Source organism: Rhinolophus sinicus, chromosome 17, assembly GCF_057876585.1.
Source record: "Rhinolophus sinicus isolate RSI-liver-muscle chromosome 17, RSI-T2T, whole genome shotgun sequence".
Classification (NCBI taxonomy): domain Eukaryota; kingdom Metazoa; phylum Chordata; class Mammalia; order Chiroptera; family Rhinolophidae; genus Rhinolophus; species Rhinolophus sinicus.
The window spans coordinates 3,793,746-3,810,603 of NC_142517.1; the positions used below are offsets into that span (position 1 = coordinate 3,793,746).

The 16,858-nt window shown below is 40.3% G+C and overlaps 1 protein-coding gene across 2 annotated transcripts in view; it reads right to left on the reverse strand.

The window, feature by feature from the left end:
* BACE2 (beta-secretase 2) overlaps window positions 1–16,858 on the reverse strand; it is a 99,453-nt gene that overhangs the window by 23,873 nt on the left and 58,722 nt on the right. For both annotated transcript variants that reach the window (XM_074325117.2, XM_019745755.3), the window contains exon 8: window positions 11,930–12,098. In XM_074325117.2, coding sequence (XP_074181218.2) covers window positions 11,930–12,098 — 169 coding nt within the window. The remainder of the gene's footprint in view (window positions 1–11,929; window positions 12,099–16,858) is intronic.

Sequence of the window (16,858 nt, forward strand, 5' to 3'; positions counted from 1 at the left end):
AGACACTCAATCCAAAAGAAGGTAGAAAAAGAGAAAAAAAGAACAGATGAGACAAAGAGAAAACAAATAGCAAGACGGTAGACTTAAACACAACCATATCAACCAGCACATTAAATATAGTCTGAAGCAGGGTTGGCAAACTTTTTCTATAAAAGATGGGATAGAAAATGTTAGGCTTTTTGGGTCACATATGATTTTTATTATATTCTTAAATTTTTTTTTTTTTTTTTTTTACATAACACTTTAAAAGTGCAAAAAGCATTCTGAGTTCAAAACAGGCTAAATGCCAGATTTGGCTGGCAGGCTGTTGTCTGCCAATCTGAATACCCCAACGAGAAAGCAGAGATTGTCAAATGAGATAAAAAGAAAGACCTGACTATATGCTGCCTACAAGAAACCCACTTTAAGTAATAAATACTCAAATATGTTAAAAATCAAAGGATGGAAAAAGCTGTACCATGCTAATGCTGATCAAAATAAACGCAGAGTGGCATGTTAATATTCGTGTCAATTCAGGACAAAGGGTATTACCAGGGATAAAGATGGCAATTTCATAATGATAAAACATTACATTCATAAACAGGAACAACAATACTAAACATTTATGCACTAACAAGAATTTCAAAATACACAAAACAAGAACGATGAAACTTTGAGAAGAAACAGACCAAAAAAAATTCACAAAAGTAGTCAGAGATTTCAACATCCCTTTCTCAGTAATAGAGAAGTAGACAGAAATGGGTAAGGATATAGTCCACCTAACAGCATTGTCAACCAACTTGACCTAATTGACAATTGTAGAATAGTCCAGCCACAAAGCTGAATATACATAGTCTTCAAGAGCACACGGACTATTTACCAAGATAGACTATATTATGGGCCACAGAACAAATTCCAATAAAATTAAAAGGATTCAGTTCACCTAAGTTCTCTGACCACAGGAATTAAATTATAAGTCAATAGCAAAAAGATGTCTGGAAAAATTCCTAATTATTTAGAAACTAAATAACACATTTCTAGAACTATAAAACTTGTAGAAGAAAATACAGGAGAAAACTTTCATGTCCTTGGATTTGGCAAACAATTTCTTAGCTACAACACCAAAAGGCACAATCCATAAAAGAAAAACAATTGATAAAATGGTATGTCATCAAAATGAAGGACTTCTCTTTGAAACACAGTATTAAGAGACGGAAAAGACTGGGAGAAAATATTTGCAGGTCACATTTCTCGTAAAGGATTTGTATTCTGAATATAAAGAACTCTGAAAATTCAATCATGTGCAAAGAATTCAATGGAAAAGTGGGCAAGAAAATTTGAAAAGACACTTCAACGAAGATGTGTGAAGGGCAAAGAAGCCCATGAAAAGACACTCAAGATCATTAGCCATTAGGGAGACGCAAATTAAAAAAAAACCAAAAAACACAGTAAGAAAACACTGAATACCTAGTAAAATGAACAAGTCTCACTATATCACGTGTTGGTGATGATGGAGAGAAACTAGGACTCTCACACACTGCTGGTGGGAATATAACATGATACAGCCAACTTTGGGTGGTTTCTCAGGAAGTGAGACATATCCCTGTTATGTGATCCGGCCATCCCACTCCTAGATATTTACCCAGAAAAAATGAAAATACGTGTCCAAGGACTTCTGCAGTAATGTGCACAGTTGCTTTATTTGAAATAGCCAAAACCCTTGCAAACAACCCCAAAGTTCAACAGGTGAGTGGGCATAAAGCAATTGTGGTATAGCTAGGTATGCAATTAAGCACTGCTTAGCAGAAAAAAATGAATGAACGATTGATACATGAAACAAAATGGATATATTTCAAGTAATTAGGCTGAGTGAAAGAAGTCAACCAAAAAGGAATACACACTGTAATTCCATTTATATGAAATTCTAAAAAAGGGAAAACTTATCCATCGTGAAAGAAGGCAGACCACTGGTTACCCAGGGAGGTCAGCAAGGGCTGCAAGGAAGGCAGAAGAAAAAAGTACCCGGAAACTTTGGGGTTTGATGGAAATGTTTATGGTCTTGTGTGTGGTGAGGGTTTCAGGGGTGCAAATACATAGAAAATTTATTAAGTTGTACCCTATTATATCTTAAGAAAGCTGTTAAAAATCAAAAGCACCAAGTAGTCAGAAAAGTACGTCAAAGAACAACACATGTGATATGATCGCATTTAGGTTAAAAAAGAAACACGAAACCAACTCCACCTATGCTCAATACATGGGGATCAATTTTAGTATTGTTCTTTTAGGTGGAACACCCGAGTTATACATTTTTTCACATATGCTATATATATCAATATATTAACACTATATATACACACAATAATATAAAAACCCCCAACAAAATCATTTTTTCCTCGATATACATGTGTTACTTTTATAATCAGAAAAGTCACACATTAAAAAAAAAAAATTAAAACTAGCACCAATTTATGTTGTCAGACATACTGTATAACCTAGAAACACCTGCGTTGTCACACTGGCTAACTAGCTACTCGATATGAAAGAAAAGTTGATTTAAAATTACGTCTGTAGTATATTTTCTAGGAATGCCATTCACTGGACCTTTATTACACACACTACTAATTCAGAGAACAGATTTAGATTTTTAAAATTGCATTCATTTATGAGAAGCTAGACTAAGCAGTGCGTAAGAGCATGGACCTGGGGACAGACTTTTGCGGTTCAGATCCCAGCTCCCTCTTATGAACTGTGTTATCTTGGTCTTGTTACTTCTTTGCTTCTCCGTTTCCTCATCTGTACATGGTGATCACTGCACTGACAAGTCACCGTCTTGTTGCTTAGATAACCAAGTGAATGAAACACACAGCACCACGCCTGGGGGGTAAAGTCACTGCTTCAGAAGAATCACCTGTGATCATATTGCTACTCGGAATTCTATCATCAGTGTATTGGGTTAAAATTTTGACTATGCGTTTTCTCTGTCTTGTGCCCCAGAAGGTCAGGATCCAGATGATAATGAGGGCCTGAGGACACTATGTCAATTTACCAACTCTAAAAATTAAAATGGTTGAGTCTTTTCCCGCCATAACATACAAAACATAGTGAACTGCCCCTCCCCCACCCCCATCGACTCCCTGGTACTGAGATGTTTTCTGAGCTGAGTGTTCTGGAGTCACAGGACAGGCGATCTGCACCCAGGGCCATCATAGTCAGCGAGCAGGTGCAAGCCACTTGCCATCAGGGCCTCAGGGTTTTCTATCAAACAAGGAGGCAGGGCCGCCTGATCTCTGCCTCTGGGGCCTGTGGCTTTGCAGCTTTTGAGTGCATTCTAACTGGACGGCAGAGGCACATCTTTGAAACTCTGTTAACAGCTAACATTCCTATTTTTAAACATGAACATGGACCAGATGATCCACTTTCAACCTGCAGCAAAGGAAATTCACAGTGAAATGACTGCCACAATCCACGGCGTGTCTCCAGTTGTATAAGCTGAAATCTACACAGTGCTTGGGTGCTAAATGTCTCAATCTATAAAAAGAGATGGGTGGTATTTCAGAAGCTTTGGATACATTAAGAGAGTTGTCAGTTTTAACACTCTATTATTTTTCCAGCTATAGGACACTTGGCTCAGGCAACACAGAGGCTCCAATCTCCAATATCTGTTTCAGATGTGTGGGATTGTAGGCTGAAGACCCAGGTTGGTCAGCTGCATTACACACCGAGACTGCCACCTTGTTTATTGGCTCTGATCTAACACCAGAAGAGTGACTCTCTATAGGAGTGGGGGGTGATTGAAAAGCGGCAGGGCAGCATAACAGAGCATCTGGGGATCTTTTCCCAAAATACCCACCACCCTCCCACCCACCACCATTCTGATATATCCTGGCTGAAAAAGGATGTGAGGATATGGACCATGAGTACTTACAAAGCTCCCCAGAAGACTTCAAAGAGCTCCCACTCACTGCTTTCGTGCCACCTTGTCCCAGCCCTTCCAGAGACACCTAAGCTTATAAACCAGGTGCTGTCTATCAAACACAGATTATTATGAAAACTAAAGTAAAAGACACAGGGAGACAAAGGCGGCTCCCACAGATGTCGGCTTCATCGGGTGCTGGTTGTTGGCACAAAGGGGGAACTTCCTCCAACCGTAACACATAGAAATGAGGATAAAACAAAATTCCCAATTTTTAAATATGTAGCTGAGCCCAGAAATACACCCTAGGGCTGGGGTTCCCATGCCTCGGTGTGTGTGTGGGGGGAGGGGACAGAAGACTTGACCCCAGCACCAAGGAGATGGACCCTAGAGCCGAGACACCAGTGCAATCCTGGTCCATTGGTGGAAGGAGCTGGAAAACTATCAACATGGAAAGTTGACTGTGTGCGGTCTGAGAAGTGGCGGGTGAGGAGAACAGAAAGAATCTCCCATGAGGAATGGGGCCTTCAAACCTCAAGACTCCAGCTGGGGTATGTAGCAGTGGGTTTTCAAATTAGTGAAGAAAAGAGGAATTATTTGAGAAATGTTACAGGAGCAATGGGGTAGTCATCTTGGGGAAAGATGTTTTAATCCATACATTCTATGCTAAGGTCAATCAAATATAAAATGAATAATATATGAATATGTCATATCCATATAATATTCAGACATAAAATATGACTAAATCACAATAGAATTATAATGAGGAAGGCCATTTAAAATGTGACATAAACTGAAGAGCCTTAAAGCAAAAGATTGATATATTTTAAATACATGAAAGTAAACATTTTATATTAAAATTCATTATAAATTAAAAAATTATTTACAATTGAGACATGAATTGTAGTTGTTTTCCTCCAAATGGCCAACTTCTCCATTACATAAAGAGCGCCTACAGATAAATACAAAAAACTAAAAACCCAACAGAAAAAAAATGTGAAAAAGATATGAGTGCATAGTTTACAGAAAAGAAAAAACAAATGCCTTTAGAAATATGAAAAGAAACTCAACCTCACCCATAGAAAGTAGAACAAATTAAAACAGCACTGAGATAACATTTTTTACCTATCAGATTGACAAAATTTTCCAAAATGTAATAACACCATGTTGGTGAGGGTGCCAAGAGAAACAAGCCATCGTACCCATTGCCTGAGAACTGGTGTAGTTGGATATAAACAAGTATAACCTCTATGGAAGGGAAGGTGACAATATTCATCAGGATTACAAATGCTTATAACCTTTAACCCAACAATTCTACTTCAAGTAAGGTCGCCTAGAGGTATCCTTTCACAAGTGGGAGCAGACCTTTATAAATGGTATCCACTGCAGCACCGTGATAACAAAAGACTGGAAACAACTTCAACGTCTACCAATAAGGATTGGTTAAATAAATTAGGGAATAGCCATATAATAGAAGATCACAGGGCTCACAAAAAATAATAACGAGGGAGCTCTTTATGCACTCATATGATTACCTCTCCGGGAGTGGGGCACTATATAATTCGTTGTAGCTTCTGAATATTACCTAGTCAACTTTTCAAATTAAATTAAGAATGATAATGGAGATAAAGGAAATACAAAATTATTATACAACTCGATGAAAAATGAGCCAGTATGTTTAAAAAAGTATAAAATAGCATTTCTGGCAATGAAAAATATAGTCAATGCAATTAAAAAGTCACCGAATAGGTTAAATAGAACGAACACAGCTGAAGAGAGAATGGGCAATATAAGCTGTATCTGAGGAAATTACACAGAATGCAGCAAAGATAAAGAAAGAAAAATAGGAATGAAAGGTCATGGGACATGGAGAAAATAATAAGAAATCTCAAAATTGATCTCACAGGAGACCCAGAAGAAGAGACTAGTAAGAATGTGTGTGAGGCCAGAGTAGAAGAGGTAACAGCTGAGAATTCTCTAGGAGTGATGACGAACAACATGATTAGCAGATTCAGAGAGCACAATGAGTTTTGAGCAAGATGAGAAAAGAATAACCTATTATCTAGATACAGCATGGTGAAACTTCAGAACAGTAAACATTTCAAGTTAAGTCTCAACATCAAGCAGAGAGAAGAAACAGATTACCCTTAACGGTACAACCACAGACCCTTAATTGTGGTCTTTTCATCAGCAATAACGATGGCCAGAGAACAACGAAATAGCATCTTCAAAACACTAAGGGGAATGATCGACCTGGAACTTCATACGTACTTAAATTATGATTCAAGAGATGGGGCAAAATAAAATTTACCTTTCACACATGTTTATAAGAGAAATCCTAAGGTACATTCTATAGTGGAAGGGAATTGCTGTGTAGTGTTCTACTGAATGGATAGATGACAATTTGTTTATCCATTCTCCTTTGTTCGACTTTGGGTTGTTTTTAGTTAGATGAAAATGATAGTTAGTTTTAGTAATTATGTAGTACTATAGTTAGTTTTATGGATAAAGCTGCTTCTGGTCAAGTTTTGGGGTGGACATACACACTCATTTATCCTTTGTATATACATAAGAGTGAAACTGCTGGGTCATAGAGTAGGAATATTTCACATTAGTAGAAACTATCAAACAGTTCTCCCACTTATACGAAACAATTTCAGCAAACTGAGAGTCCCTTAACTGAGGATTAGAAAGGAATTCCACAAGCCTACTCCATGTGTCATGCTTAGTGGTGAAATATGATAGGCATTCCCACTAAAGTAAGGAAAAAACCAAAAATGTCAATCATCACCATTTCTAGTCAATAGTCACTAAAGGTTTTACAAAAAGAAAAGTTATGAATATTATAAATGATAAAATTTGCATTAATTCTAGATTATATAACTGTTGTCATAGAAAATTCAAGTGACTCTAACAACAATTTAAAAGGGAGAATTCAGGAAGGTGGGTGGATAGAAAATTAATATACAAAAAACCCCCCCCACATGCCTAGATACCAAACAATCCATTAGAAATACAGTTTAAAATAATCTCATTTATAGTAACAGTAAGAGCTAAGAGGGATCTAGTAATAAGTATATGTGTAAAGTCTTTTCTGGAGAAAATTATAAAAGATTGGTGTAGGACATAAGAGAAGATCTAAACAAATGATAGTTAGCATATTGGTGGGGATGAGACTCATACAGTAAAGATCTAATTTCTCCTCAAGTTAATCTATAAATGCAATGCAGTTCTGATCAAGATCCCAATAGCGTTTGTTCTTTAGGGATCTTGACAAGCTCGATAAAAGGACAAAAGCAGCTAGGACAATTTTAAAGAAGAATAGGAGAAGAGCTAGCCCTTGCCAGGTATTACATCTCACTACAACTAGAGAAATGAAAACCATGTGGTGTAGCACAAGGGTAGACAACTACACCAATGGAACAAACAGAATGCTCAGAAATAGACCCAGACATATCCTAGGTCTCGGCACATGACAAAGATCCTATTAAAATTCAGCAGGTACCATGCAAAAAATTTTTCACCTGAAGCTAATCAAGACTCTAAATCAGGGGTGTCCAAACTTTTTTCAACGTTTTTCACCAAGGGCCATATTCGGTAAAATACACAAACAGCGGGCCACTCACTCGAGGTGAAGTACGTATTGCCTCACCTGGTTTATTTAAGTAAACTAAATATATTTTTGGAATTTGCTGCGGGCCAATAAACAATGGATTGCGGGCTGCAGTTGGCCCGCGGGCCACAGTTTGGACACCCCTGCTCTAGAACAAAGTTCAAGTTCAAGGACATATGAGGTTAAACGGACATGTTAACTGCTACCATTAGGAAATACTCAGCTAAATCTGAACATGATATATTCTATAAAACAACTGGCCTTAAAAAAAGATATTACATGATATTAATCAAACATTGTTAATTTTTAGGTGTCATTATAGTATTATGGTTATATAGGAAAATGTCCTTATTTTAAAGAATTGCACAATGAAATATTTAGGATTGAAATATCATGGTATCTGCAACTTATTTGTAAATAGTTCAGCAAAAACTACATATAAACAAATATACATATACTGAGATATGGCAAATGTTAAAAATTATTAAATCTAGTTGGTTGTTATGCAGGACATTATTGTATTATATTTAGTCTTTTCTGTATATTAAAATTTTTCATAATAAAATACTGAGAAGAATCAGAGGGGAAATTATTCAATAAATGATGCTGAGAAAATGAACTATCCTTTAAGAATTAGGGCCTTACTTCACATTTTAGAAGAAAAAGATTTTAAAGTATATGGTATCTTAAAAATAACAATTCTACTTTCTTAGATTAAGAAAGAATTTCTTAAATAAGTACAAAGTGAAAGCCACAAGATTAGTAAATTTTATTTGACTAAATTTAAGAGAAAATGTAAACAAAAGACACCAAAAACAAGTGAAATAAACAACAGAGAGATTATAAAATATTTGCCATGCACATAACCCTGAAAAATTAACAACTCAAATATATAAATATCTCATATATATCAGTAAAAAAGACAAGTAGAAAAACACGCCAAAGTTGTTAATAGAAAGATTCACCATCAGAAAGAAAACTCAAACATCCTATAAACATATGAAAAGTTAAGTCCTCTCGGGAAATCAATTAAACTGTGATACTATTTCACACACACAGACTGGCAAGAAACAAAAACAAAACAACTATGATAATACTTTGAGGGAGTGGAAATTCTGATTTAATTCTGGTGGTCTAGCTACTTTGTAGACAAATTTGACAGTAGGCAGTAACAAAGAAGACTGGCACACCGAATCATCTAGAAATTCCGTTTCCAGAAGATCTCATTCACAAGCACAAAGATGTTCACCACAGTACTGCTTATAATTGCAAATATTAGAGACAACCCAAATGTTAATAGAGGTGGGATTGGGTAAATAATCTGAGCATATTCATGCAATGGAAAACCATACAGAAGTCAAAAAGAATGATCTAGTAGTCATTACATGGAAAATCTCAAAAATGTAGTGTTGAGCTATAAAAGCAAGTTGACAAAGGATATGTACCGTACAACAGCATTCGTATAAATTAAGAACTACCGAAAAACCCAAACCAACCGACCTGTGTTTTGATATAAACACTTATTAAAAGGATATAGTGGTGAGCTTATAAGATGACCCCCAAGGATCCTGTTTCCAGTATTTACTCTTGTGCATTCCCCTCCCCTATCTACCAATAGAATAAGGCAGAAGTGATAGCATATTACTTCCAAGATTAGGTTACAAAAAGACTGTGGCTTCTGTCTTGGGTGCTCTGTTGCACTCTCTCTCTGGGATCATTGCTCTGGGGTGACCAGGTGCTCATTGTGGGGACATTCAGACAGGCCTGTGGCCAGGTCCATATGACAAGGAATGGAGGGCTCCTGCCAACCATGTGACTGAGCCTGGAAGCAGACCCTCCAGCCTTCAGATGGCTGCAGCTCATGAGAGACTGGACCAGAACCACCCATCTAAGCCACTCCTCCATTCCTGACCCTTAGCAACTGCACAGGTTGTAAAGTGCTGCTAAACTTGGGATAAACTGTTCCATAGTTATTTAAACTAATCCAGGGTACTTACAACTACGTGGTGAAATTATAAAGGTGCAGTAATTATGAGAAGAATATACACCAATTTCAGGATAAAGGGTAACCGTGGGGAACATGGTGAAGTGGGGTTTTAGCTATACTTATTTTTTATTTCTATGACAAATTTTTGAAGGAAATATGACAAAATGCTAACATTTGTTAAATTTGGGTGTTCTATAAGTGTGTACATAGTACATGATTTCCTGTAATTTGAAACACTTTCTTTGTTACTTAAAACATGTTGTAAATTCAAAATAAACACTTTGGAAAAGAAAAAAGGCAGGGTATCTCTCTCATTTATTATGGTGCCATAGACCACTGCCTGGCTTGTAATTGCAGCCCTGAGGGAAGTAATTACTTTAACGGCTAAACAATTTGCACTGAAGAGGAAACACATCAGTGTCTATTCCCACCGCTGGTAAAATTTAATGGTTACGTACCAAAACCTTAAATATGTTTTCAAAAAATAGCAACAAAAAACTTAAATAAGAGCACCTCACAGAGAATTCATGACGAAATGCAGGAAACCATCTCTGCCTGGAGACGCTTAATACTAAACAGTTTCCAACAGCAATTCACGCAGGAAACAGACGGCGATTATGTTCTCTGCAGCATTAACTAAAGTGGACGATATAACGGCTGTTGCCATAGTAGCCTCTACTTTGATGGTATTTAACAAGAGAACAGGAATTGTGGGGAAAATTGAGTTAGTTCTTAGACTCTCTGGGTTAAAAGAAATTAAAATGTTTGGTTGGGAGATACAGCAGTGCTTCAGGTTGTACAGTCCCAGGTAATGCCAGAGAGAGAGGTCCCCTCAGTGAAAATCTAGCAGGCTGAAAGAGTTCATGCATGTCTGAAAGGTACACACTTACTCATGACCGAGATTAAAAAATGACGAGACTCAAGGGCCCCGACTGAGTCCGTTCACTAAGGAAGTCTGCACTGATATTTAAGAAGATACACTGCAACGTATCAAATATGTACCTAAGACTAGGTGATTTTGTTTATATACAATATGAACTGGCATAATATTCCAGATGTAAGTTTTCCTTTTACTATTTCTCTCTTCTGTTCTCCAAATTGGTATTTTACTTTGCAGGAATGATGGTGTTGAAACAAAAAGAAGCCTCATTTCGCTGCTTTATTTACCAGGATTCCCTTTTAAGACCACGATTTAGGCAGTAAGAAATAATAAGTCTCTCCCCTCTGAATAAATTAGCCATGATCAGCATTTTGCCTACTCACCCTCATCTCCTCTGAACTCTTTGGCTGGTTTTAGATCAGAGTAAAGGTCTGGTCAGCGCTGAGGCCACCAGCATTGGTCACCGAGCGTCGCAGCCTGTCCCACAACTGTATCTAAGGTTCAAGACTGTCTTTCCTCAAATTCACATTTCCTTTCCTTCACTGCACAGTGACCTTGTATTTCACTGTAACCCCCCAGTTTTTTCTGGTCCACCTCCTTGTCATTCATTCTTTCTTCTACCTCACGTTTGCTTAATTGTTCCCTTCCTTAGCACGTGACCAGCACAACTTCAAGATTTCACTCTGTTGCTGACCCTTAGCACTGTACCAGGGTCATTCAGTCGTCTGCAATCCTATTTGGAGGCACTGTGCTCTCCAGCCACTTCCGGGGGTACAATTTCTCTCCAGCGTCTCCAGTGATTCCGTCTACGAGTTACCTTTTCCACGCTAGCTCGGGCTATTAGTCAGAAGTACCTGATCCTCCCACCAAACCATGTGGCGTGGGAACACTCCATTTCAAGCAAACTGTTAAGTTTGAAGACATTTTTCAAGTTCAAGGAGTTTAACCATCCCATCTACTTAATGTGCTCGCCTGGTTTCTCTGAAGACCTGCCCAAGCCTTAAGCTAGACGTTGCAGAATAATGCTGCTGTGTCACCCTCATGCCAGCTCTTCAAAGGAATTCTATGAGAAAAATGGGCTCCTGGGTCTCATTACTTTAGGATTTTGAGAAATAGCAATGACAGGCATTTACTTCTTATTTTATAGTGAGGATTTGAGGGGAAAATAATATACACAGCTTACCTGTAAATTTTCCTCTTTCTCCATTCTAGTTTCACTATCAAAAACTATAGCTCATCCCCATGACCCACAGAGTAGTTTTATTCCTGGGATGAGGTGCCATTGCAAGTTTATTACGAAAGGGAACTATCCTGACTAACCCTCAGCAAGCATTTGCCATGTGCCAAGCACTGGACTAAGAGTTTTACGAGGATTCTCTCACTTTTTCCTCTCGGCAATGCCACGATACATTTTATGGATAAGACTTTGATCACTGATCATATACGTATGAATGAAACAATTCAATGGCAGCTGACTTATCCAGACTGCTTCCAAGTAGGTTAATTGACATAAAATACTCCAGTTCAGTCTCCCTGGCCAATTCAAGGGTCGCTTACCTGCACAGGGGCTTGCCGCAAAGCCCACCCTCTTCCGAGCTCTGTCAAAGACCACATAGAAGCCCTCCATCACGGTAGCACCAATCACCAGCGCATTCATGGAAGGCGAAATGCCGAACCGGTAACATTCATAATTCAGGCCAGCCCCCATCATGGGCTGAATGTAAAGCTGTTCAGGAGGAAAGAGCAGACAAGGAAAAGCATGAGTCAGGCACCATCGCATAACTGCTGAGGTCACAGTGTGCTCAGAACCTCCAAGGTGCTAGAGGGAGCTACAGAGAAAGAAGACACCGGCCCTGCCATCCAGGAGTTGAGATCATAGACGTGGTGATAGACATTACTGAAAATGGTAGCAGCGTGCACACCACGTGGAACTGTACACAGGTCCTGCCCTACGGAAGATAAGATGTCCATTTACCCACCCAGCATCCCCCCAGCAGTTATTTATTGAGCACTTAATATGGCCTAGATACTGTCGTCAGCACCAGAAGTACAAGGATGAAAAACACATGGCTGCTATCCCGCTGCAGCTTCCCATCCATGGGCGCGGCAGGCAGGTATATCCTGAGTGGCAAGTGCTCCAACAGGCTCCACCTACTGGTAATGCCGACCAGGGAACCTTGAGACAAGAGCAGTTGTTTCTCTCTAGCTCACAACTCTCTCTCCCCCTGGCCTCTGAGAGACAGCGCCCTTCTTCTTCCTCACTGGCTGCTCCCTCTCAGGCGTGTGTACTGGCTTTGCTTCACCTTCCTCACCTGTCAGCATCTGAGAACTCCAGAGTTCGGCCTCCTCTCTAGCTTCCCTCCCAGGTGACCCGTGCAGTTCCAGGGCCCACTGTACATCCTCTGTGCTCTGTGCTGAGACGCCCAAATCTTTATCTGCAGTCCAGGTCTCTGCAGCCATTGCCACACTCTTCTGTCCACCTGCCCACTCACCACTCAGCTGACATCTCAAATGTAACATTTAAAAAAACTGAACTTTGGAGCGGCTGGATGGTTCAGTTGGTTACAGCGCAAGCTCTGAACAACAGGGTTGCTGGTTCGATTCCCACATGGGCCCAGTGAGCTGCGCCCTCCACAACTAGACTGAAGGACAACTTGGAGCTGATGGGAGAAACACACTGTTCCCCAATATTTCCTAATAAAATTTAAAAAACAAAACACAAAAACTGAACTTTGGATATTGCCCCCCAATCTGCTCTTGTCTCAAGGTTTGCAGGCTCAGTAAATCCACGATACAGCCATTTACTCAGGCCCAGAGCACTAGGTCAGTATCTCTCACCCTCCACTGAAACCGTGACGAGAGCTGGAGGTCTGCCCTATGAAACTGAACCTGAATTTCATCACTTCTCCCATCCCCATCGCTGCCACCCTGGTCCATTCTCATCCTCTTCTCTCATGAGCCACTGCAGTGCTGGTTCTTACCCAGCTCCACGATGCCATCTTTCCTAAGTGATCGTGTCATCCTCTATCAAGGAGAACTTAAAAGTAGGCAACATGACACAGGTGGGATGATTTCCTCAGTACAAGAGGGGGAAGCCGTCACAATCAGAAGACAGAGCATCAACAGATCAGCAGCTCTGAGGTGTGTGAGGACCGGGTCCTGCAGGTGCCATGCAGCGTTAAATAAACACCAGGCACCGTCCTTGATCCCCTGGAGCAAGAGTCTGCGGGGAACTGAGTTACTTAATCAGTGAGCAAATCAATGTCATATCAGTAATAACAGTCCCTCTGGTTATTTTTTTTAATGGCAAAGTATTAAAATGTAGGGTAATTGGGGCCGGCCGGGTGGCTCAGGCGGTTAGAGCTCCATGCTCCTAACTCTGAAGGCTGCCGGTTCGATTCCCACATGGGCCAGTGGGCTCTCAACCACAAGGTTGCCGGTTCAATTCCTCGAGTCCCACAAGGGATGGTGGGCTGCGCCCCTTGCAACTAGCATTGGCAACTGGACCTTGAACTGAGCTGCGCCCTCCACAACTAAGACTGAAAGGACAACAACTTGACTTGGAAAAAAGGCCTGGAAGTACACACTGTTCCCCAATAAAGTCCTGTTAAAATAAATAAATAAATAAATAAATAAATAAATAAATAAAATAAAATAAAATAAAATAAAATAAAATAAAATAAAATAAAATGTAGGGTAATTAAGGGAATAGAGTGGCTTTGTATGAGAAAAACACCAAATTTATTGTTTTGAAAAAAATTAAAGTACAAAGTGAGCAACAAGAAAGACTTCACCCTGAAGGTCAAAAGCACTAAGAAAAACTTGGAGGAGCGAGTCGAGACTCACCGATTGGCAGTCTCGGGCCTTGTGGCAGGAGCAGGAAAGACCAAAGGGAGACCAGTCAGCGGGTGGGAAGGGGGGGTTGCCTTATGGTGACTGGAGGAGAGGGGCCAGCCTAGAGGCAGACTGACGGTTGTCATGGCACGGTGGAGAGCTGCTCATTAAGCTTGGGAAGCACAAATACAGTATTTAAAATCTGAACAGAAAAGAAAAGCAGAAGTCGTGCTGGAGAAAATGTACGTGATAAAACTGACACCTGAGGAAGACGATGTCACTGCCTTTCGATGTGCAGAGAAGACTGGAGGAAGAGGAGTTTCAAGGCCGGGAGGTGAGGAAGGAAGGACGCAGCAATGGCAGTTCCTGGAGTCTCCACCTGCTAGCCGTCAAGCTGCTGCTGTGTCCAGGGAACAGTTCCAGCACCCAGAACCCTGCCCTCGTTGGTCTGTCTGTCTGTAAACCCTTCTTCAAGGCTGGGGATCATTCTGTTCCTCGCTATATTCTTGGTGCCCAGGCATGTGGTATATGCTAGGCACCTAGGAAGGCCTCCATAAATGAGTGTGGAATGAATGAGCTTAGTCAGTGTTAAATAGACAAGTTCTCATGAGGATCGACTTAAATTAGAAAAAGGTGATGGGGACACTTAGCTGCCTCCGAAACACACACACACACACACACACACCCCTACCTTTGAATGAACTAATTCCATAATAAAACCTAAACAATTATCAAGTATGATGACAATATGATACAAACTGAATTTGTGTCTTTAACTCTCTCCTTTCTGTGTGTGTCCCAGTTCCAATAAAAATGCAGGCTATAAATTCGTAACATGTTGGGAAAGGTTCAGCACTGCTGGATCTCAGAATAAACTGTCTGCCTTAAACTAAAATCAACACAAATAGATGAACCAGTGGTATTTAAACTGAAACTATTTACATTTATAGGGTTATGTGAGAAAAACAAAATCAGAATTTGCCTGTGGGCTGGGGATTGATTTTTTTAGCCAAATAGGGTTCAGCCCATGTGTTTTTGGCAAATAGTGTTGATGACAGGCAAAATTTAGGATAATTGCCTTTGACACGATTCTGTTCTGCACTAGCAATCATTTGCCCATCTATTACTGCTGGTGCCGGAAAGACCCCACGCAGGGGCCTCATTCTAAAACTGGTGACGGCCCTAAATGTCAGGAAGGGGCTTGGGCAGGCAGAGCTGAGGTATTAGGAGGTGACCCCAGTGCTGTCCCTAAGGGGTGTGTCACCAGCATTTGGGGCTTGTGAGGATCTCATCAGGTGATAGCTCACAGCTACCTATCTCTGCCCTTCCGAACAAGGCAATGGAAAGCAAGTGGGAGGGTGATGTTGAGTAAGAATCAGGATAAAAGTGGGGAAAGTAGATTTTTAAACATCGAAAATGTGAGCACTTCAAAGTCAACCAAACTAATATCCATAGTTTCATAAGTGAAAATAAGCCTGAATTCTTATGCAAATGAACTGCAGTCCTCCCAAACCACCCTCACATGTCCTCATGCTCACCCAGTGCCCGGTCCTAAAAGCAGTTGACAGTCCCCAGTGAACCTCCATGGCTGTTACCTGCCCTGGACATAACAGATTTCCCCCCAAACACCTGCCTTTTTCTCCTGCTTCTTCTGAGTTCCCAATTCTGCCATCCACCCACATGCCATTTACTTGCCAGTACACGTTCACCTTTGTCCTCGAGCTAGGTTTCAACTTTAGTTATAAACCACATTGATGAAATAACGTCCACATTTTGCTGTTTGACAGACCAAAAAGTAATCGTAAAGAGCACATTATTTTAAAGATGCCGAAAACGTATCCTTCTCACGTCACTCTTTGCAGTGTCGTTCATCTAAGGATACTGCAGTTTTCTGAAAATATCTTTGGCAAGTGTTATTATGTCTCCTTTACAGTTAAAGAGACAGATACAGAAAAGGCGAAGTGATTTGCTTCAAGTTATCGTGTGAGTCAAGGCAGGGCTGAGATTGTAACTTGAGCCTCTCGCTCTCAGCAAATGTGTCCTCTGCTGGGCTGGACGCTTTCAATCTTTTCCCCAACAACTGCCCATTTCTGGAATGCAACATCCCCCATATAAAGCTGAAAATGGGGAGAAGGCAGTATTATCATTTACTCGTTTCTTCTGAAATCATTCCTTTCTTCCTATCCCCCGATCCCACTCCTTTATCCCAAATTCACCAGATTACGATGGTGACACACTGTTTGTTATGCATTTAACAGAGTTATCAGGCACGACCCTTTCCTCCATGGCTGTCAGGGAAGGAAGGATGGTCTTTAAAACTCACACTTCTCATCTTCAAGGAATTAATAATGTCATTAAGAAAGAAATATAAGTGTGTGTGTGTTTAGAAAACAGAAATCAAAGGCAAAAGGCCACAGCGTAGAATATACCCTAAAGATATGATCTCATGCCAGATGAGTCGACTAGAAAACATGCATTATGAGTTTGAAGGGCAAGCTCACAAATGGGTTATTCTGCCCAGCTGAGGTTTGACAAAAGACGGGTTGTTTGAGTTGGGTCTTAAAGGATGGGAAGAATTTGGATACACAGATGGAGTGGGGACGAGGGGGCATTTCAGTGGTGGTGGCGGGTGGTGGGAGCAAAGGTTAGGAG